The sequence below is a fragment of the Vitis vinifera genome, chromosome 3, assembly GCF_030704535.1.
Source record: "Vitis vinifera cultivar Pinot Noir 40024 chromosome 3, ASM3070453v1".
In the NCBI taxonomy this organism is placed as follows: domain Eukaryota; kingdom Viridiplantae; phylum Streptophyta; class Magnoliopsida; order Vitales; family Vitaceae; genus Vitis; species Vitis vinifera.
Window position 1 is genome coordinate 12,222,208 of NC_081807.1, and position 23,189 is coordinate 12,245,396.

At 38.1% G+C, this 23,189-nt stretch overlaps 1 protein-coding gene and 1 long non-coding RNA gene across 5 annotated transcripts; one reads left to right on the forward strand and one right to left on the reverse strand.

The window, feature by feature from the left end:
• Positions 1-2,512: 2,512 nt before the first annotated feature.
• Positions 2,513-15,213, forward strand: LOC104878877 (uncharacterized). 3 transcript variants are annotated; one of them, XR_002029258.2, is made up of 4 exons: positions 2,513-3,171; positions 13,416-13,932; positions 14,312-14,436; positions 15,079-15,213. It is a non-coding gene; the product is annotated as an uncharacterized LOC104878877 (long non-coding RNA). The 3 variants fall into 3 exon arrangements; XR_009465419.1 differs by lacking the exon at positions 15,079-15,213 and having other exon boundaries at positions 14,312-15,031; XR_009465420.1 differs by lacking the exons at positions 2,513-3,171; positions 15,079-15,213 and adding an exon at positions 11,703-12,157 and having other exon boundaries at positions 14,312-15,032.
• A 747-nt stretch (positions 15,214-15,960) lies between these two features.
• Positions 15,961-22,365, reverse strand: LOC104878876 (selT-like protein). Of its 2 annotated transcripts, XR_009465421.1 has the most exons (5): positions 22,137-22,365; positions 21,974-22,047; positions 21,175-21,280; positions 16,529-17,183; positions 15,961-16,230 (listed from the first exon to the last, which is right to left on the reverse strand). XR_009465421.1 is itself a non-coding variant. In XM_010649775.3 (3 exons), exons 1-3 carry the CDS (start codon positions 22,311-22,313, stop codon positions 21,229-21,231), a joined length of 303 nt encoding a protein of 100 aa, XP_010648077.1. In that variant the 5' UTR covers positions 22,314-22,362; the 3' UTR covers positions 21,204-21,228. The 2 variants fall into 2 exon arrangements, 1 of the variants encoding a protein (XP_010648077.1); XM_010649775.3 differs by lacking the exons at positions 15,961-16,230; positions 16,529-17,183 and having other exon boundaries at positions 21,204-21,280; positions 22,137-22,362.
• Between the last annotated feature and the right edge of the window lie 824 nt (positions 22,366-23,189).

A 23,189-nucleotide genomic window follows, 5' to 3' on the forward strand; every position in this document is an offset into this window, starting at 1 on the left:
ATTTGAAGTTCTTGCATTTGGCAACTCGACAATCATCATAGGCACTGCAGGCATTCATCAAGATAGAGAAAGCCTTGATGTAGAAAAGTTAAGAGAATGAAACTAGCGGGTAATGGTCTTGGCATTGACAAAGCCTTGACCAAAAGTACACCATTACATCAATATATATTGATACATGATCCGTTCATTTCAAATTTAATCACTTTGATAGGAGTATACAATCAAAACAACAGTAATAGAGAGATATCCTCCTTTTGAAGATTATTATTCCTCCTCTGTTGGTTCAATCCAAACAGGAAATTTTGTGGTTGAATCAGTGCTGCTCCAGCTGGGCAAGATGGTGCCTGTCTCCATCTCATATATCCACCAACCTTCGACATTAACTTGGGTAAAATAGAGACAATTGCTCCTGTATCCCACTTTGCTGCCTGAAACAGACATGCAATGCTCAGCCCCAACAAACAACGTTCTATGCCCAAGGCTCTCCATCTTAATCCATGACAGCTTTTCAAGATCAAGATTGAAAACCTCTACATCATCCACGACATGAATCGACTTTCTGCTGATGAGGAAAACAAGTAAGATCTCCTCATCGGATTCAACTAAATGTTCTCGAAAATGCCTTGATGGGACAGAAGGAATGCCCCTGCTAGTACCCAAAGTTGTTATTCCAAAACCAGAATCAGTGTCCTCTATAACTGCAAGAGTTCCTTGTAAACTCAAAGCATAGAACTTTCCTTTGAGTGCAACGGCATTCATAAATTGCATAAACTGTCGTGGTTGTGAACCGACTGGAGAATGTGGATCAACAATGGTGCAGTCTTGTTTGATCCATTCATAAGCCCTTCCTGGCTTATAGAATAAGAAAGCTGGAGAAGTGGTGCCTGTTAGCACCAAGATACAATCATTAGGACGCAGGGGTTTCGTGATCGGCGGGATGATTGGGACAGCGTGTTTAAATGGAATATTGGCATCCCATGGTGGGAGTCTGCTCTCGAGGATATCGATGCCTTGATGTCGATAATTGCACTCAGATGGCGTGGCGCCAAGGGTCACTAACACTCCATGGCTATAACCCACAAAACACTCTTGAGGACCCTTCTATCGCCACCTGGGATGGTGCCAGTAACACCCTTGGCGAAATGTAATGTTGAAAATATGGGGACGAGCCTTTCCATGCCATTCTTTACTGTGACCATCCCCAGCAGTGGAAAGTTGGAGCCATGGGGTTTTCCCAACTGGATTGCACCGCCTTGATGCTGTCCTCCATGTCTTGGAGGTGCCCCCAAAGCTAATGTCTTCCATCAGAGCTGATTTCTTAGCAATCAAGTTAACAAGTTGGTGAGGAAGGTCGGGCCATGGTCTTGCACTGCTGGCTTCTTTAAGAGATGGAGATTGCTTCTTCTTCTTCAGCTTTACAGCCATGTTGGGAGTGAAGAAAGACGATGAGCTGAGCAGAGCGGGAGGATCCTATTATAAATAAAACTAATATGCAGCCATAGACGTAGCCTCCAAGGCCTTGAAAAACTTGTACTCTTAGAGTTGACCTGAAATTAATTACCAGCCTGAAAGGTTTTTTAATGGCGAATGTGTATTTGTAAGCGTGGCCTCCAAGTTTTGATTACTTGGTAGTTGGTACCATTTCAAAATGCACCGCAACGTGAGAGAAAATTTATAGTTGACTTAGAATCATAAGATCAGATGACTCCATTTCCCTTGGGCTCCAAGCTTTTGTTTTCCTTTGAATCAATAGCTGGGCAATTTTTGTGCTCACAAATAACTTAGGAAGAAACTAAATTTATGGAAAAGATAGAAAAAAATTAAATTTTATATTTTTTAATATTTTTCATAAAAAAATTAAATATGAAAAGATCTTTTTCTTTTTATTTTGGTACTTACCTGAAATCAATCATAATACAAAAAGGTTTTATTTTGACTAACTTAAAAATGTAATAATGTGCATGGATGGCTATCTAACAATTCTTGCAAAGTAAATGGTTCGGTATGACTATAGATAGAGGGAGAGAGGGAGAGGGGGAAATTCCAAATACACTAATTTGCTTTGTTATAAAAAATATATATATAAAAAAATGTATATATTTTTTTCGCAAGAAAGCAATTTTTATAAAATAAAAATAGTCAAATAATTTATCACATATGTTTTACCTGAAGAAAGCAATTATCGGTATATAATTATAACATTATTTTTATTTTTATTTTTTTTTTATAAAACCGAACAAATATAAATTAATAATTGATGAAATACAAAAAAAAAATCATAATTCAATCTTTTGTTTTTGTAACATATACACTAGCTCTTGTACATTTTTTTCATGTACGAGTTATATAGTAGAAACATGATATTCTCTAAATTAATAAATGTTCATCTATGTAAAAAATTAATAAATTATTTATTTACTAACAAAGATTAATCCCAAAATATTATTTTATAAGTTCTTTTTTTACTGTTTTATTTTCACTTCTACCTCCGGGTTATATAGAGATGCATGGGAAAGTTAGGTTTTGGGTCGGTGATGCAGAAAATATATGATTTTGATAACCCAATTTTACGTATTTCAAAATTAATAATGTAATTAAAAAATATTTGGAGAATCATGCACTTTCAGCTTATGTGTATTTTAATGCCAAAAATACCCTTCACCTTGCCAGCTAAGTGTTCCACATCTGAAAATTCAGAAGAGAAAAAACCCTCCGAAAAGCCACAAAGCCAATATCTCTCTCATATACTGCTTTTCCCATTCTCAATCTCAGAAACCCAAAATGATGTAAAACCTAACCTCTTTCATTTCTGTAACATTCTCGTCTCCCATTTTGTTGATAAACATCAACAGCCCAAAACCTAACTTTCCCAAAAAAAAAGTTATAATGCTGCAGAGGAGAAGAATTTATCAGGTGGATGTGTTGGTAAATGAGAAAAGAATCAGAAGGAAGAGACACGGGACTACGGGAGGAAACCGGGAAAGGTGATATCCTTTTTGTTCCCAAATTACTTGATCCAGAAACCCTAATTTCTGAAACGAAGATCAGATCCGGGGAAAATTGGTGATCGGAATCAATGGTGGGTGCATCGAGCTCATGGTCTCGCGCACTGGTTCAAATCTCACCTTACACCTTCTCCGCCATCGGCGTTTCCGTCTTGGGTGCCGCTTGGTACTTTCTCTTCCCTTCTTCCCTTGTAAAATCCACCAAAAGAAAACAACTACTAAATTTTTTGCATTCTTGTCAAACCAACGGAGGTTTAGGTTAAATTGATACATTATATATATATATATATATATATATATATATATATATATATATATTTGTTGGATCGTTGTTTTGATGGTTGCGTTATTGCTGCATTTATGAGGGAATTTATATAACTGCATTTTTTATGGTTGATATTCTATAATATTATTGGTATTCCTCATTTACTTTGATGAGCTGAAGATTTTTGTGCTCATTTCCTATGCAATACTTGCTTGTTTTGAGCTTAATTTGAAGACTCATTCAAGATTGATGCTAAATTCACAAAGTTTCGGCACTATAGAATTGTTATAGACTATGTTTTTTTTTTTCATTTGGATTACACCCTGTTTGTTTCTTTGGATTATTCCAGCTACTTCAATGTGTTGGAATTCATTAATATTGAAACCCTAGTGTTTTTTAGCGGCCATTTATTCTTTTCTTTTTTTTTGTCTCTTGCATTGTAGATATGTGCCTAGTGGAGTGAAGGCTGGCTCTTATTATAAGTTTTTATGCATCTTTGAAATTCTTGTTTTTCTCTGTCATCCAAGATGGGTACTTGTTGACTGTTTAAGTACTTGATGTATTATCATCTGTGGCATGCATCCTCTTAGAAGGTATAAGGTCTCTGAAAGGAAGAAATAGAGTAATGAAGAATATGCATAAAGCTTCTGGTCATAGCAGTTAAAACATCTATTGAAATAGGTCCAGAACTATATTTCAAACTATAATTCCCTTTGTACTTCATCTGAAGTTGATGTTAGACAATACAATGCCTGTAATTGGAATAATAAGAACTTAATTTCTTTGGTTGTATAGCCCCTAGTTGTGATCTGAAGGGAATATGATCACAAGTTATTATAATCAGTTTCTGATAAAAATTGAGACGTGGACAAAAGAAGTTAGAAAAATAAATAATAATAATATTAAAGTGGCTGAATACCAAAGCAAGCTTAAAGTGGCCGAATACCAAAAATAGCATGAAGAAGAAATAGAGGAAGAGAAAATTATTAAGAATAAATTGACAAAGTCTACATAAGCTTAAAGTGCCACAAGGTTAAAGTGGCTGAAAAGTCTACACAAGCTTAAAGTGGTTGAATACCATGCTGAAAAATTGCATGAGGAAGAAATAGAGGAAGAGAAACAAAAATAGAGCAAACTCCTTCACAGTTTTATCAAATAAACAATCTAGTCTATTTGATGTAGAGCATGTTAACAAGAAAGGAGCAAATTTATTTGTTAGGAATACTTTTTGTGAATAATTGCAAATCCAGGGCTGTGATAAAAGGAATGATGATTGTTGTACTGAAGCTTTTAGAGGAGTTCCTCTAAGCATTCTACAACTCAATTGGATTGGGGTTTGCGTTTCAAGAGTTTGAAGATTGTTGGAGTTTCTTTTGTTTTTAGAGTTCTATTGTTGGGTGTTTTTCCTTGGTTTTTGTGTAGGAAGGACCTCTCATCCTTTCCTTGGTTTTTTTCTCTTTCTTTTGTCTCTTTTTTCTCCTACTGTATTTGTTCTTTTATTAATATAATCTTCTTCGTTTCTGATCAAAAAAAATAAAAGGAATGATGATGGTGCGAGTTTTGATCCATATAAACAAAAGAGTATGGCTATAGCCCATGCTAGCCAATAATTTGGCAAAACCCCTGTAAGGGTTCCACACATTTGAGGCATAAATCAGTGTATGACCTATTGGATTTCAAATCAGGGTTTGACTTGAAATCATTGGAAAGTGCTTGAAATTGAGAAGATGGTGTCTTTGGTTGTATTTGATTGGGTTCAAAGCATTAGGATTATGGAAAGTGAATTAGGAATGCTGAGGATTGAAAGGAGTTGAAGAGGTTGTCGTGCAGCCATAGAATGAGGCATGGCAGAAAAGAAAGAAGATGAGGAGGGTTTTGAGAATGCACCCAGGGTAGTAAAGGGGTGGTAAGAGGTCCAGAGGAAAAAGAGGTGGAAATGTTGTATACATGCCAAGTTCATTTAAGCTATCAGGGAATCAGCCCCTAGGGCAATAACGGCTTTCTTCACCATTGCAGTTAGTGAAGAAAGGATTGTCAATACTTTGTTCACAGTGTTGTTTAGAAGAAGAGGATGTAAAAAACCTTGTTGCTTTGCAATATTGATAGGAGATGGCTTTTTGATGGTCATTCTCACAAACAGTGTCAAATTGTGAGGGCAAAATAATTCTCCTGACAATGATAGAAATTAGTAGGAAAAATATCTTTTCTAACTAGAAGAGTTATAGCATAGGAAACACATCCTTTATAACTAGAAGAGTTATAGTATATAAAAACTCTCTCCCAAGTCTATTTGAAGATTCATCATTTGTCTCCGATGGAATAACCAACTATAAATTACATGGGATATGAGATAATGGGGATATAACTATTTTTTTTTTATAAGTAAAAGAAGTATATTAAATGAAAAGAGGAAACACCAAAAACCGGTGCCCTCTAAGTATACAGGGAGTATACACACCACCTTTCCTAGCTAGGAGCCTATCCAATCTACAAAACTTACAAGAGAAAAATGACTTTCTGCTAGGGAACCCCTAACCCAAAACCAAAGATTACATACAAAAGAATATTTCAACCTTTGAAGCGAAAGGTCCTCATCCCCAAACGCTAACCTATTTCTATCCTTCCAAACTGACCAAAAAATGCATAACGGCGCCATTTGCCAAGCCTTCTTGCGTCTTTTTCCCACAAACCCTCCATTCCACCCAAGAAGGGTTGTCTTCACTGTACACGAGAGAGTCCAAGATATACCAAAAAGAGAGAAAAGGAGGTTCCATAGGACCCGCGTCTTGATACAATGCAGAAGGAGATGATCCACTGTTTCTTCTTCAGATAAACAGAGAAAGCACCTGTTTGCCAAAGAGAACCCCCTCCTTTGAAGTTGCTCCTGTGTTAAAACTTTACCCCAAGAAGCCTCCCAAGCAAAGAAAGCTACCTTGGGAGGCACTCTTGCCCTCCAAATTCTTTCACTAGGGAACAAAGAAAGGCCCCCCGGCTCCATCATAGAATAAAGGGATCTAACTGAGAAAGCCCCATCCTTTGAAGTTGTCCATATCACTCTATCTTCCTCCTCCCTTTGAACCCTGAAAGCTTGGATCTTCTGCAACAACCGCTCCACCAATTCAATCTCCCAATCGTTAAACGCCCTTGCAAAGAGAGGAGTCCAACCAATCCCATCACCAACCGGATTCCACACCTCCGAAACCCAAGCATTCTTTGACATGGACATGGAAAAAAGAGATGGGAAGGACTCGCAAAGAGGCCCATCACCACACCACTTGTCTTTCCAAAATTTCACTCTTTGCCCATTACCCAAATGGAAAGCTACCCTGCCATCAAACAGCCCCCACCTCTTCCTAATTGCTTTCCAAAGCCCAACTCCATTTCTTCCCAACACATCCTGAGTACACCAGCCCCCCTCCTCTACGCCATACTTAAGGCTAATTACACTCCTCCACAATGCATCTCTCTCATTAGCAAACCTCCAATTCCACTTACACAAAAGGGCGTTATTCATCAAAGATAAATTTCTCACCCCTAGTCCACCTTTTCTTTTCTCCAAGCATACCAGGTTCCATCTTACAAGGTGAGGTTTATAGGCTAAAGTTCCCCCACCCCACAGAAAATACCTCTGAATTTTCTCCAATCTCAACCTCACTTTTCTAGGCAAATGAAAGAGAGACATCAAATAAATAGGCATACTAGACATAGTGCTTCTGATTAGGGTGAGTCTACCCCCTTTAGATATGTATTGTCTCTTCCACATAGCAAGCCTTCTACGAAAACGCTCTTCAACCCCATCCCACACCGCCAAAGTGTTGAAAGCTGCCCCTAGGGGCATTCCCAAATAACTAGAGGGCATCCCTCCCACTTTACACCCCAACTCCAAAGCCAAACCCTCTATATTCAGCACCCTTCCAACCGGGATCATCTCACTCTTCTCTAAGTTAATCCTCAAACCCGAACACGCCTCAAACCACATGAGAAGCCAACTTAGATAAGTCATCTCGTCTGAAGAGTCCTCACAAAAAACCAACGTATCATCCACAAACAACAAATGCGATATATGCATCCCCTCACCCCTCCCACCACTCACTTTCCACCCAGATAAGTAGCCCCCACTAATAGCCCTTCTCATCATACTACTAAAAACCTCCATGGCGATCACAAACAAATAAGGGGAAAGGGGATCTCCTTGTCTTAGCCCCCTCGTGCTTTGGAAAAAACCGGATGGAGACCCATTAACTAACACGGAGAATTTCACTGTGGAAATGCACCAATCAATCCACTTTATCCATCTCTCTCCAAACCCCATCTCTTTAAGAATAGCCAACAAAAAACTCCAGCTGACACGGTCATAAGCCTTCTCTATATCCAACTTGCATAACACCCCTCCCACATTGTCTTTCAACCTTGAGTCCACAGCCTCGTTTGCAATCAGCACTGCATCCAAATTCTGTCTTCCCTCCACAAAGGCATTTTGAGACTCTGAGATCACTTTCCCCATCACCTTTTTAATTCTATTGGCCAACACCTTGGCCAGCAACTTGTAGAGGCTGCCTACAAGGTTGATGGGCCTGAAATCTTTCAAATCTTCAGCTCTTCCCCTCTTTGGGACTAGTACAAGGAAAGTTGCATTAAGAGATTTTACAAATCTACCCCTTTCATGAAATTCCTTGAAGAAGCCCATTATTTCAGCCTTTACTAAATCCCAATTGAACGACCAGAAGGCCATGGTGAAGCCATCCGGGCCGGGGGCTTTATCCTTGCCTAGATCTGAAAGTGTCGCGAACACCTCCCCTTCCGTAAAGGGAATTTCTAGCCCCACAGCCTCATAGCTATCTAATCTCATGAAGGGCAGCCCCTCAACACCAGGACGCCATCCTCCTTCTTCAGTGTACAACTTATTAAAAGCACCCACCACACTATTCTTTAAATCTAACTCCTCCGTATGCCAACAATCATCCACTTTCAGCCTTGACAACCAGTTCCTTCTGCTATGTGCGTTTGCCATCCTATGAAAGAATTAGGTATTATTGTCCCCCTCCTTCAACCACAATTCCCTTGATCTCTGTCTCCAAGAAATTTCTTCCCTCAACACCCATGTCTTATAAGCCTCCTTAGCCTCCTTCCTTGCTTCACAATCCTCCAGACTCAGAGTTGAATGATTCTCCACTGCATCCCAGTACACCACCTGGCTAAGAGCTTCTCTCTTCTTAGTCTCAATTACCCCAAAAACTTCTTTGTTCCAAGTCTTTAAAAGCCCTTTTAAGGCTCTTAATTTTGCATCTAGGACAAAGCTAAAAGACCCAGTAAAAGTTAAACTGCCCCACCACCTCTTCAACTGATCCATGAACCCCCTTTCCTCCAACCACATATTCTCAAATCTGAATGGTGACGGACCCCTCTTCAAACCTCCACCCTCAAGTAGGATAGGAAAATGATCAGAGACTGGTCTAGCAAGAATCCCCTGCATGGCTCCATTGAACATTCTGTCCCACTCATCTGTAACTAAGAACCTGTCAAGCCTAGATTGAGACTGATTGTTTAACCCCCCCTCTCCAAGTAAAGAGACCCCCCTGTCAGGGGTAGTCCCTTAGCTCCAAATCCTCTACCACTTCAGTAAATCTCCTCATTGAAGCAGATAACTCACCCCCCCTACTACGCTCTTCCGAGTATCTGATCATATTAAAGTCTCCCCCCACACACCAAGGATCTCTCCATAACCCTTTTATTGACCCAAGCTCCTCCCAAAAAACCTCTCTATCCCTATTGCACACCGGTCCATAAACTCCGGTGAATACCCACCTCATCCCATCCATGCAATTCTTGAACAGACAAGACACTGAAAACATCCCTTCTTCCACCTCCAACAAATCAACCACTCTATTGTCCCAAAATACCAGAACACCTCCAGCTGCCCCCTTAGAGTTAATTGCTCTCCAGTCAATATGTCTTCCCACCCCAAGGCTACGAACAATCCCCGTACTCATATCCTTGATTTTAGTCTCCTGCAAGCACACCACATCCACCTTGTTGGATTTTATTACAGACTTAATGATTTTTCTCTTTTCACTATCATTTGCCCCTCTAACATTCCAAGATAAAATCTTTATCTTCATTTAATCCCTGATCCTGAAGCCCCTCCAAACTTGCCTTCATTGGAAGCCAACTTAGCTCTTTTATAGCTTACCGTCCATTCCAGCTTCTTTAATTCCCTGCTGGATTTTGTGATCGAAGACTTTGTCTTTTTATTCTCCCTATCCTGATTTTTCTTTTCAATTCTCCCCCTCATTCTCCTCAACAGGTATAGGATTTTCCTCCTCAAACCCAACTGTCGGCATGCCCAAGCAGTGACTGAATTTCGCAAGGCAGCTGGAGCTCCATTCTTCCTTTCCGTCCCCCACTTCCACCTGAAGGGCCATCGTCTCCAGCAATGGGCTTTCTAAAACCCCTCCAAAAGGAACAATGGCTAGATCAGGCCCATTTGCCTCACCACCCGACGTTCGCGGAGACATGTTCCCATCTTCGTGGACCGAGAGGTCTGCCAACCACTCTTCACACGTAGAGTCCCTGCTCCTTTCTTCTTCCACGGCCCCAAACAAACCACTGATAACCCCCACCTTCCCCACCACAACACCATCCGGCCCCAAGAAAGGAGGAGAAGGAGAAGAAGCCCCAAGCCCCAAAGAGAAAATAGGGAGTTTGAGGTTACGGGGGTACCTGGAAGCCTCGTTCAAAAGCGCGTCATCAGTGGGCTTCCAATGGCCGAGGGCTGGCTCCATGCCTCCGACGCAACTCACGACCAAGAGATCCTGCTCCAGCTCCGCAAGGGTCCCGACAGTCTCGGGTGGAGCCCTAGAAGGGACGGGCTCCCTTAAAAGGTCCATATGGGTCTCAGGCTTAAAAAGCCCAATAGACTCCTCAAGCCCCTTAGTCCAACCAGACATTTTGGGGCAAAGGGAAGACGGGCCCTCAGCCCAACCCATATCTTCCTTTAAAAACGGCCCTCCAGCTCCTTTTAAAAAAGCCCCACTGCCAGTCTTAGGCCCAGGCCCACTCCCTGAGCAGCCCACTGCAGGGTCATCAACCTGCCTACCCCATTCTCTGTCAGCCTTCCTACTTACACTGCCACACGCCATCTTCACTTCAGCCTCCCTTTTTTGAAAATCAGGGGGCTCCCGTACTCTAGATTCAGCGCGTGATGCTCCCCCAACTTCATCCCTAACCTCCCACTCACTTCTCCTCTGCATCCAAGAGCATGACCCAGCCTGCAACACCCTTGGAATGGCCTCCCACCACAGGCAAAGCTCCCACCTAGAGTTACCAGCCTCCACCTGCATCGACCCAGGCCATTTCATTCCCGAGTCTTTAACCAAGATCCGAGCCCACTGCAGCTGAGAGAAGAGGGTCGTTTCCTCATCCACAGCTACAAACCCCCCACAACAATCTCTAATACGCTTGAAAACCTCCCTACTCCAAAGATGAAGAGGAAGTCCTACAACTCTTACCCACATTTCCTTAGCATGGCTCTCTTTCCAAGTGCACCCCACTGCCCGTCCCCACCTTTGCAATAGAAATTCTCTATCCTTAAAACGTCTGCTCCCTCTAAGAAGCACCATATCAGCTTCCCATTTGTTTTGAAACTCAAACAGCACCAGGGCCCCACCTAACCTGAATATTCTTAACTCCCCTTTCATTAGCCAAACCTCATACGCCCATCTCTTCAAAGAAGGCAGTGACGGGATAGACTCAGGACTACCACCGAAACAACCCACCAGGCAACGCCCAAGCTGTTCCTCCCTGCACATTATTTCCTTTTCCCCTAGGTGCACCCTCATAGACTCCACTGACATACCTTTCTTCCCTTTAACTACTTCTGCATACGAACCTGACTCTTTCTCTGAGGTATTGACATTGCTCTCCTCCTTACCCATGGATGACACACTCTGGTAACTATTCCTCACTTCTGTGGAAGAGACCCCAAGAGCCCTCAGATTCTTAGCCAGCAAGAACCATCCCCCTACTAAGCCACTTCCCTCAGGAAAAACTAGACAGAACTTTTTCCTTTCCACATCTTTGACGGAGCAGAGCAAAAATCTCCCAGCCACATTAGAGCGGCATTCTAGTCTGAATTTTCTTGCCCCTTCATCCCAAACTTTTAAAAGCTTCAAGTTAAATTCTCCTCTGCACCAAGCTTCCGCACCTTCCAACAGAAGGCTTAAACCTTTTTCTCCAAATCTTATCCAAGAGGAAAGACCTTTACTCCTTTCCCAGATAGTTCCTCTCAGCCTTCCTCTGACCTCTTCAATGGATATTTCGAATGACTTAGATTCAACGGCAAACCAACTCTTACCTCCCTTCGGAACTCCATGGGAGCCCCTCACTCCCATGCTCTCTTACTTAAGTGAAATTAGCAAGGGTATTCCTGGGGATATAACTATTAGAGCATAGTTAAAAAATAGTGGAATCAAATCTAAAGATAGTGAGGATCAGATGCAGTTATATTGTTGTAGTTATCCTCTTAGTACTCAGATATATTGCACTTTTTGTCTTTTGCCTTGTTGGACTCTTGGTTTCCTTGGACTCACATTTTGCTAAGTTATGTATACAACATTGATTTCAATTTTATAAAAAAGTCATTAATAAAAAAGCCCCCCCTTCACTTGCTAATGATGGTCAGATATGAATTACCACCAGACTAGAACTCATATGCAGTGAGTAGTGTGGTTATTTGTTCTCCCTTGTGCCAGCCTTGTTCCCACATGTTTACTTAGAAATTGATGAAACCTCTCTAATGCTTATGTGAATGTCTCACATTGCCGATGCTTTGTAATTTCACTGCAGGAGAACAAAAAATGAATAAACTTCCAGCTATCAAATTGACTAGGTATGCTGCATATTGATTAATTTTATCCCTGGAAATTGAATTCTAATACCTGTAGCAAGATATTTTGGAACATTTGAATATGTTAAGTATTTGGAACCTTTAACTAGGGCCCTCTGATCGCTGATATTGTATCTTGCAACTTCAATTGATTAAAACCTGAGTTCATAAAAGAGGCTTGGATTTGGCAACTTCGGTTGAGTTGGGTTTTAGATAAATGAACTTCATGTTTAGATTGAGCTTGGATTGATTTTCAATCTGATATGACCCACCAGAATTGCACCCTAAATTTTATGCCATCTTATTAGTAGAGTTGTTATTCATTTCCTTAAATCAGTTCCAACTTTTTCTATCAACTGATAAACAAATTGATCAAGAATGCCTATCATAAAAAATAAAAATAAAAAACAACAACGAATTAGATACTAATGGTTCCCTATTCTTACAGTATTTTATACTGGTGTAACTGATCCATTAATATGTAGTACAACATAATATATTTAAACTATTGAACATGGGAACCTGTCTCAGGTTTTGAGTAACTGGCAATGTTCATAGTTTTTGGAATCTGCTCACAAATATACCAGATAATAAGAGAATCTACTGTGTCCCATAGAGTGCTACTAGCCTACCACAGTATTCTTTATCAGTTTTTTTTATATAAATAAGATATTCAATTGCCAGGATTAATACATCTCAATGGTTAGAATTTTCACTTAATCATTATACTAAGTTTTTGTTTATGTTGCTTTGCTTTCAATCAAAAAGTGGTGTGCTAAGTTTGCTTGTTATCATATTATCATTTGAGTTCTCTCTCTCTCTCTCCCTGTACCCCGTTTCTCATTTATTGGGATGTGAGAGAACAATTTTGTTGACTTCTGGTCAAATTTGAGTGATATTAACATTCTGATTCCAGTGTTCTTTAGCTTTCAGCATCATTCTGCTGGAAATTATAGTTGATATAAAGTTGTTTATTGTCTAATTGTTTGACCTGTTCTGTTCTCAAATCGGAGAGGCTTGCTAATCCGGGATTTGCAATTCCACTAGTTTTTTTTTTTTGTGTTTATGATCAAACGAGCTAATACATTAATCTAATTCCAATTAATTTACTTGAGTGATACTAGTTGTTTCAACATGCAATACATGATAAGTTTTTGGTAAAAAAATCTTTAGTTTTTGTTGACTTTATTGCATAGGTCTTATTTGGTAGATTTCTTTGTACTTTTAAGATAATAACTATTATTTTTTCTTTTATTTGCAGTGAACAAAAAGGTTTCAGCTAACAAATTGAAACAACAGGCGGTCAAGGCTTCCTACAAACATGAAAGGCAAAAATATGCTGAAACTTCTCAATCAATACCTTCTTATTCTTGCCCAAATGGGGGTATTATTTCTTCTCATTATTTTCCTTGTTAATTTGGTTACAATTGAAGTGCATTGCATTAGTATTGAGTCCATAGTTTTGATTCTTATTCCATTGGTTTTGAACTTTGAAGTTTATTTAGACAATGTAACTTGTCCAAAAAAAAAATAGTGGAAAGTTCAAAATTCTGAACCATGTTTACTTCATCCTGGAGATCCTCCTAGAAGACTAATTTTCACCCAAATGATTAGATGTTGTCAAATATTATTTGACTATGTGGCTTATTTCTACAGGTGCGGCCTTATAAACTGTGGATTGAAATGGAAAATATTGAGAAAGGGATTGTAGAAATCATTGCTCAGAATAATATAAAATGGCTTGTTATGGGAGCTGCAGCAGATAAATATTATTCAAAGTATTAACCATCTATTACAAGTTCTTATTGTTGACTGCATTGATTTATTTGATATTGTTGTAGAATTACTCGAGGCTTCCACCCTAGGCATTTGGGATAAAAGTTTTGTTGAATTTAGTGGAATTTCTTGAAGCTTCTACAAGAATTATCCAACATTAGTGCACAAGTATTGTTGCTTTGTAGGAGGCCTCTTGATGATGTAGCCTAGTCGGTGGTTATAAATTGCTATGAAGATTAACCCAATTTTAAGTCATAAAAGATCAGCTCCTTGTAGTGCTATACTTTTCTTTTCAGCATTTGAGGAATTAAATTGGCAAACATATCTTTTCAATATATTTCTCAGGCAGTTGATAAAGTTGGGTTATTTCTTTTGTGTTAGAATCAATGTTGCTCTGGCGCTTCAAAATATGTGATACATGTAGAGGGTTATGGATTGTGAGCTATCAATGGGAGCATCCATCAAAGAAAAGAGGAACACATTCCTAGTATACAGGAAGTTCCACAGTATACTTTCTTAATTTGTTCCTCTTTTGAATGATATCTCAAAACAAGCAAAGCACTCACATTGCATATGCTATGTTGTTTTAACAAATCATTTACCCAAGCTATGAAAAAAAAAACAAAAGGAAAATCGGATGCTTTGATAATTTAGCCATGTCTTTATATTTGAGGATTAGATGAATTGATACCTAAACACATTGGAGATTGATCAAACTTATGTATCTAATTGAGAAACTTATTGGTGTTAGAATTATATAATCTTATTGTGAACCTTTTATATCATTGCCTTCTAACTAGATAGCTTCATCCTCTTAGTTATTTAATATTTTATAAGAACGAATTCTTTAAAAGAATTTGAAGACTGTAGCATGTAACAGCATGATTGAGAATGAAAATTTCAGCAAAAGGAAGAAAATGTTTATTTAAAGTTAAGTCGCTTGTTGTCGTGATTTTAACTCAAGGCATTAGCTTTGGTATGTGCCTGTGCAATTAATTATAATTAAGGTATTGTTTTTATGCTGATAACATTAAAATGCCATGATAACCTTAAAATGTGCATATATCAAAATAGGTAAAACTTATACCAATTTAATTGAACTTGCATTTGCTTTCAGTTTCTAAATTTACTAATCCAGACTCATGAAGATTGCAGGAAAATGGTTGAGGTCAAGTCATTCAGAGAAAAAGGTGGAGCCTGAGGCATCTTTTGAAATTTTGACCAACCCAGCGTGGGTGGTTCCTGTTGAGGAGAAGTTCATTAAATTTCTGGAAGAAAGCAGATATGTCATAGGGGAAAAACTCGTAAAGAAATAAAAAAATGTGCATTTGTGTTGAGCTAGTACAACATGAATAGATTTTGTAACTCTTTTGTATTAGTGAACTATGTTTTGTTCTTCACTTACCTTACCACCCTTTCCCCCACATTTCTCAGAAGCAAAATAATGTTCTCAAATCTCTCCCTCATTGTAACTGTGTAAATGTGGATCTAATTGAAATCGGTCTTGTTTGTTTCAATCCAGTAGCTTGATTTTTCTTCCTGTCTTTTATGATGGGTTATGATGTTGAATGATGCTTATATGATAGAGTGTGAAGCAAATCCTTTTGTGTGCACAATTGGGGATAAATAGTTTTCATTGAAAACAAATCTCTACTCTCGAGTGCTTTAAACTTTTTCATTTCTTTCACTTTGCTGAGAAATTACTGTTTGGGATTCACTTGGTTGTGTGTGTGTCTGTTTGGAAAACTGAACATTGGGTACCTCTCTGTAAAGATGCTCTGAAACAATTGGAAGACAACAACTTTAGATAATCTTTTTGGTTTCCAATCACACACCACCACAAGAACAGAATCTCAGATAAGAGATGATGAACTTTTGAGCAATTTTTTATTTTGTTCTGGCCAATGATGGTATTGATAGGGAAAAAAAATAGATACATTTTCCATAGATATAGTTGTTAGCTTTACATTTCAAATAAAACAGATTCCAACGCTTATGATATGTCTAAAATTTGAGTTGCTATTGTTATTAAATGGAACTAGTCATGCCATTCATATTTTGTTTCAAATTAACTATTGCTAAGAAGAATTTCCTGAATACACAATCCAAGCAATGGGGAAATATTTCTTTAAATTGTCTCTTATCATTCCATATATATTCTAAAGGAAGGTTGTGAGTTGCTGTTTAAAAAGAAAAGCTGCATATTTGGCTTCAACTTGTCTCAAGTCATCCAGTCCACCAAGCACCCGACCATTAAGAAATGAGAACCCAGCACTTTGTGGTGGAGATGCAAGAAGCCCCTAAAAATATAAGGCAGCAAATGAGAAAATAGAAACATAAACAAAAAAGGAAGCTATATTAAATGTCCTGGTTGGTGCCTAAGATAAAACAAATCCCATTTCTTAGTTGATACATCATCCCAAATAAAGAAGCTGATGTTGATCTCCTATTAATTTTCAATCATTCTTCTAGTGAAATATCTTGGTCCCATTAAGCAAATTCAATTCAGTTTACCAGGTCCAACAAGGGGATTGACAGTAGTCACTATTTTCAAACATCCAAGATATAGAAACCAAGTAAAACAGAGGTCGGTTATACCTCTATTGCTGCACCTATTTTCTGAATGATATGATCAAATACACTGGTTCTTTCAACCTCAAATGACCTCCATTGGAGAAGGGATCTGTAAATCAGGCAAGCAACAATAGGCCTGCCCCCAGAGAATCCTAGATCTTGTGAAATAAACTTGATTAGCAGGTCTTGGTTTTGCTGCACCAGAAAAAATGATTAGAATGAAGAAAGAGGAAGACCGAAAGAGGATATCCACCTGCTGCTTTTCAATGAGAGATTTCTGGGGCTTTTCCTCAGATTGAGGTTCCCGTGGAGAAGAAAGGGCAAGACTTGAATCCTGAGACATTTTAAAGATGGTGGGACACAAAATACAATTTTGGATAATAAAACTTAAAATTGAAAATCAAGAAAATATTACAGATTATATGTGAGCAAAATTTTGGTGGTGGACTTCCTCCCTTCTAGAGTTCCATTAGTTAACATAGGGGACTAGTTGTTCTACAACAACTCTTAACACCCTAATTGATGGACTATATATGTATAATATATACATTTATGAAGAGGGAAAAAATATCTACACTACCCTTAATCGCTTCTCCAACTGCAATCTCCATGTAAATTCCTCCACCCGCTTTTGTAGCTTGTTCTTAGCTTCTTTAAGGGCCCGTATTTCTCTTGCAGCCTAAAAAACATAGACAAAAAATCAACACTAACCTTCATTCCTCACTCACAACGAGTTTCATAACAAATATGCTCAAATAATAAATTAATATTAAGAAAAGTAAACTTTCAGCTATACTCATCCCTATACATACCTTTTCAATTATAAAATTGATATCACTTACCCCAAAGAAATTTTATTCCCTATGCATATATTACCTGATAGAAATCCTTTGATATTTCTATTTTTGTTTTAGGACTTTATTGTTAGTATAATTGGTATTTCTATTCAAAATCATATTACGATATTTATGAACTACTATAATTGGTTCTATTCAAAAGAAGAAAATGAAAATAAGAATATTTTGCTCTGGTGAAAATAGTTACCTTATTCAAATTATAATTTCATATCGTTTAGTCAAGAATAAAAGTCATCACTTGCAAAAATGGAAAATATTTTCTATGGGTAAAAAGACTATCTTATCATCTGGAAGTACTTTTGAGATATTAAGATTTAAACCCATCATATGGGGAGGAAAGATAAGCCAAAAAAAATTTAAATATTAGATTTAATTTAACTAATTGATAAAATAAAAATATATAACTCATTTAAAGGATCTTATTTTAATTTTACCTTAATTTAATATCATACTGAATTATCCATATAAAAGAAATTTGAAAAATAAAAATGCAAATTAAAAGTTTTTAGTTCCTAAAAACCACTTATTATGTTTTACCTTAAATGAAAAAAAAAATCCCATCTACTTAACAAATTAAATGGGTTTTGATCAAAATTAAGTGATAAGTAGTATAAAATTTATGTCATAAGATAAAATTCATGTTATCAAACATTATTATAAAATGAAATCTATGGATTTTTCAATTTTTAATAAGTAATTGTTTTATTAAATACCCTCTTAATTAATATTTTATATGACGTTAAAAATATTTGTGGACAATATGTATTCAAGAAAAGAATGATATGCAACTATTGTTTAAATTATATAATGTAGTTGAACGAGTTTCAATGCACAGTCATAATAGGAAAAAATATTAAAAAAATTTAGCACCTCAGGGCCCTTAAGGTAATACCTAAGGAACAGTAACAAAAAACCATTGGTGGACCACATGAGGACTCAAGAGAAGCACATAATGGCATGGTCTAAGGGTCACAAAGGAAGACCCGAGGCTTGGGAGAGGTTGAGTTCAAGTTTAGCTAAGGTAATACCTAGGGTCCCTTAAGGTAGTACCTCGGGTCCCTTAAGGTAGTACCTCAAGGCCACTAAGGTAGTACCTCAAGGCCATTAAGGTAGTACCTAAGGAACAGTACCAAAAAACCATTGGTGGACCACATGAGGACTCAAGAGAAGCACATAATGGCATGGTCTAAGGGTCACAAAGGAAGACCTGAGGCTTGGGAGAGGTTGAGTTCAAGTTTAGATAAGGTAGAACCTAGGGTCCCTTAAGGTAGTACCTCAAGGCCACTAAGGTAGTACCTCAAGGCCATTAAGATAGTACCTAAGGAACAGTAGCAAAAAACCATTGGTGGACCACATGAGGACTCAAGAGAAGCACATAATAGCATGGTCTAAGGGTCACAAAGGAAGACCCGAGGCTTGGGAGAGGTTGAGTTCAAGTTTAGCTAAGGTAGTACCTAGGGTCCCTTAAGGTAGTACGTCGGGTCCCTTAAGGTAGTACCTCAAGGCCATTAAGGTAGTACCTAAGCAACAGTAGCAAAAAACCATTGGTGGACCACATGAGGACTCAAGAGAAGCACATAATGGCATGGTCTAAGGGTTACAAAGGAAGACCCGAGACTTGGGAGAGGTTGAGTTCAAGTTTAGCTAAGGTAGTACCTAGGGTCCCTTAAGGTAGTACCTCAAGGCCACTAAGGTAGTACCTCAAGGCCATTAAGGTAGTACCTAAGCAACAGTAGCAAAAAACCATTGGTGGACCACATGAGGACTCAAGAGAAGCACATAATGGCATGGTCTAAGGGTCACAAAGGAAGACCCGAGGCTTGGGAGAGGTTGAGTTCAAGTTTAGCTAAGGTAGTACCTAGGGTCCCTTAAGGTAGTACCTCAAGGCCACTAAAGTAGTACCTTAAGGCCATTAAGGTAGTACCTAAGGAACAGTAGCAAAAAACCATTGGTGGACCACATGAGGACTCAAGAGAAGCACATAATGGCATGGTCTAAGGGTCACAAAGGAAGACCCGAGGCTTGGGAGAGGTTGAGTTCAAGTTTAGCTAAGGTAGTACCTAGGGTCCCTTAAGGTAGTACCTCAAGGCCACTAAGGTAGTACCTCAAGGCCATTAAGGTAGTACCTAAGCAACAGTAGCAAAAAACCATTGGTGGACCACTTGAGGACTCAAGATAAGCACATAATGGCATGGTCTAAGGGTCACAAAGGAAGACCCGAGGCTTGGGAGAGGTTGAGTTCAAGTTTAGCTAAGGTAGTACCTAGGGTCCCTTAAGGTAGTACCTCAAGGCCACTAAGGTAGTACCTCAAGGCCATTAAGGTAGTACCTAAGCAACAGTAGCAAAAAACCATTGGTGGAGCACATGAGGACTCAAGAGAAGCACATAATGGCATGGTCTAAGGGTCACAAAGGAAGACCCGAGGCTTGGGAGAGGTTGAGTTCAAGTTTAGCTAAGGTAGTACCTAGGGTCCCTTAAGGTAGTACCTCAAGGCCACTAAAGTAGTACCTCAAGGCCATTAAGGTAGTACCTAAGGAACAGTTGCAAAAAACCTTTGGTGGACCACTTGAGGACTCAAGAGAAGCACATAATGGCATGGTCTAAGGGTCACAAAGGAAGACCCGAGGCTCGGGAGAGGTTAGTTCAAGTTTAGCTAAGGTAGTACCTATGGTCTCTTATGGTAGTACCTCAAGGCCACTAAGGTAGTACCTCAAGGCCATTAAGGTAGTACCTCAAGGCCATTAAGGTAGTACCTCAAGGCCATTAAGGTAGAACCTACAGTATAGTCCCTAAGAAGGGATACTACTTTCCAAAATTAGCTTTTGAAATATTATTATTGTGCCAAAACTTGAGGTGGGTCATTGGATGAATGGTTCTATATTTGAGAAGTGCTCACCAAAATCATCAAATCAATTTCAGCCCCATATGTAAAAGTGAGGCTTTATTTATCTACTTTCCCAAAAATACACGGAAATGTTCATGTCGTGCTAAAACTTGGAAGTGGGCCTTTTGATGGATGGCCATGTATTAGAGAAATGGTCAACAAAATGATCTAATCTAAGACCTTTTTTCCAAAAAATACAGTTAGAAGTTTACATGGGTCATTTCATCAGTAGCCATATAGTTAAGAAATGCTCACCAAATCATTAATCAGATTCAAACCCATGTGTAAAAATGAGACATTCTCCCAAAAACACATTCTCAAATTTACTTGTTATGCCAAAACTTCACTTAGGTCATAGGAAGAATGGGCTAAAAATGCAGAAATGTTCATCAAAATCCTCAAACCCACACCCAAAAGATAGAATTTTCCCTCAAAATTTGAACTGGGATATTAGATGAATGGTGACCAAAATTATCAACCGAATTCGTACCCATGTGTAAAAATGAGATATTTTACCAAAACAGATCCGAAAATGTACTTGCAATGCCAACAAAAATCGAAAGTGGGTCATTTGGATATGAAAGGTCAGCAAAATGCTATAAAAATTTCACGTCTCAGTAAACTTCAGAAGGAGTTGAATTCTGAAATAGATCCCATAGCACAAAACCATATGGGACTGCAAGCCCTGGTTAATCTAATTCCACGTATTACTACTATGTCCTCTACCCTTATGAGCTATTTCTATTCATATTCAGAGTGAGTGTACAAGATGATCAGTGAGGAAGGAAAACTCAGTAATATGGGGTGAACAGGCGATGCTTTTCATACATGGTTAGGTCAGATCCAAATCCATATGTAAAAAGACAGCCCTTTGCCCAAAAATCAAACAAACACCTAAGGTAAAACCCATTGAATGGAGAACCACATACCTCATGCCATGTTTCCTCTGATCAGGTTCTTTTCGGTTCAGATTTGAGTGCTAATTACATGGCCAATTTTGGAGACCCGTGGCTGCTTACATGGAGACCGTGGTGGCTGTTGACAAGGAGAACAAAAGGGCAATTTTAGAATAACTTTTCCAAACAGTAATTAGTGCACAAAAAAAATAATATTTTGATCATTAATGGACAAAACCCGTATTCCAGGTTCTATGGGTTTCATTCCCGTATAACCTTCAAATGGGCCTCCTAAAACACAACTTCCCCCTTAATTTATCAATATATGACGAGAAAGGTCCAGTCCTACAAATTTTCTACCGTACACTGAAAATTCTTTCTCAATAGGCCCACAAATTTTCTGATTTCCCAGTAGAAATATAGAATATTTTTAAGCACCACAACCTTAGTGATAGCATTTAAGATCTACAATTTTTTTGGTACACTTAAAATGATTCTAACATCATTTCAAGTGTTGAAAGAAGCAACGAACTTATTCTATATTATAAATAATTGAATTTATTCCCAACATGTTTCTTCACAAATAAGTTCTTCCTTTTTACAATTCCAACACATAAATTTAACACAACCAAAACAGCATCCATTTCGACAAAACCCTTATTAGAATGAACCATCAAATCTTAATTTACAAACCCATCTCAACAATTAGATCCATCTAAGAAAACAGAGAAGTATAATTTTCACATAACATCCAAAGATGAAATAGATATCTACAATTGAATTTAATATGAGCAAACAAATAATAAAAAAATTAAAAGAAATAATACAAAACCTGTAGGAACAAGAGGAACATAAATTAATATTGACGGTGTTGTCGAAGCCAATACCTCCAATACCACTCTCTTTCTGCAATTCAAAAAAGCAATCGAAAATTAATCAAACACCCACTTACATAAATACGGAGAATAGAAAAACGGGTATCAAGGAGAACAGACCTGTGTGGGGAAATCTAGAGGAGCCGATTGGGGTTTGGGTTGGGGTTGCTGGTGGTGATGACGATGATGGTGATGATGCGGCGGTGGCTTTGGAGGCAATGGCGTGAAGAGATTTATGATGTCTGAGAAGAAGAGAAACAGAGGTAACCCTACCAGAAGAAACTGAGCTTGATCCATTGGAAAAGAAGACTGGGTGATCGAGCGAGTGAGATTGAATTTTTTTGGTTTTGTAGGCCTTCTGATGTGGACGTTGAAGTGGCTGAAGAGATAGGGCAATTTCGGAATGAAATAACACCTCACAACAGAGTGCATGAAATCCCTAATTTTTTTGTCATCAGTGTATGTATTTTTTTTTGTGCAAAGTTGGGTTTCGAAAATGTTATTATTTTGGGATGGGCAGCCCAAAGCATAACTTTCCCTAGATGCATCTTAGCAAGGTTTTGAAAAATGGCGGCACCGCTTTACCGACGGTCGGACCATCGAACCAAACAGACCGTCCGATTCCCGAGGAATCAGTTAACTATTGGTACCTAAATCACAATGGGCTTTACATCATATCCCACAAGCCCAATCTCCTTCCTTGCAAGCCCACGTCAGCCCACCTCATCATTTGTAGCCTATTCAAGGACACCTGTGTAAACTTTGCATTGGGGAGTTGAACCTGGGATTTGTGATTATTAAAATGTGCAAAGAACCATTTTGCTACTCATCCACTTTGATATAAAATAGGTAAAGATCTGAATTATATGCATGATTGTTTTAAATTTTTATCATATGACACATTTATTTTATAATAATCATTAATGATAAATATGATAATAATATAATAATTTTTAAAATAACAAAATATATAAATATGTAATTAAATTAAATATTATAATTTTCTTTTCACCTTTATATTTAAATGTTATACTTATTCCATTTAATAAATTTTAATATATTAATACATTTATATTTATCTTTATCATTTAAGTTGATATATCAAAAAACATAAATATTATTAAGAATTTTAATTATATATATATATATATATATTTCAATTTCTTATAATTA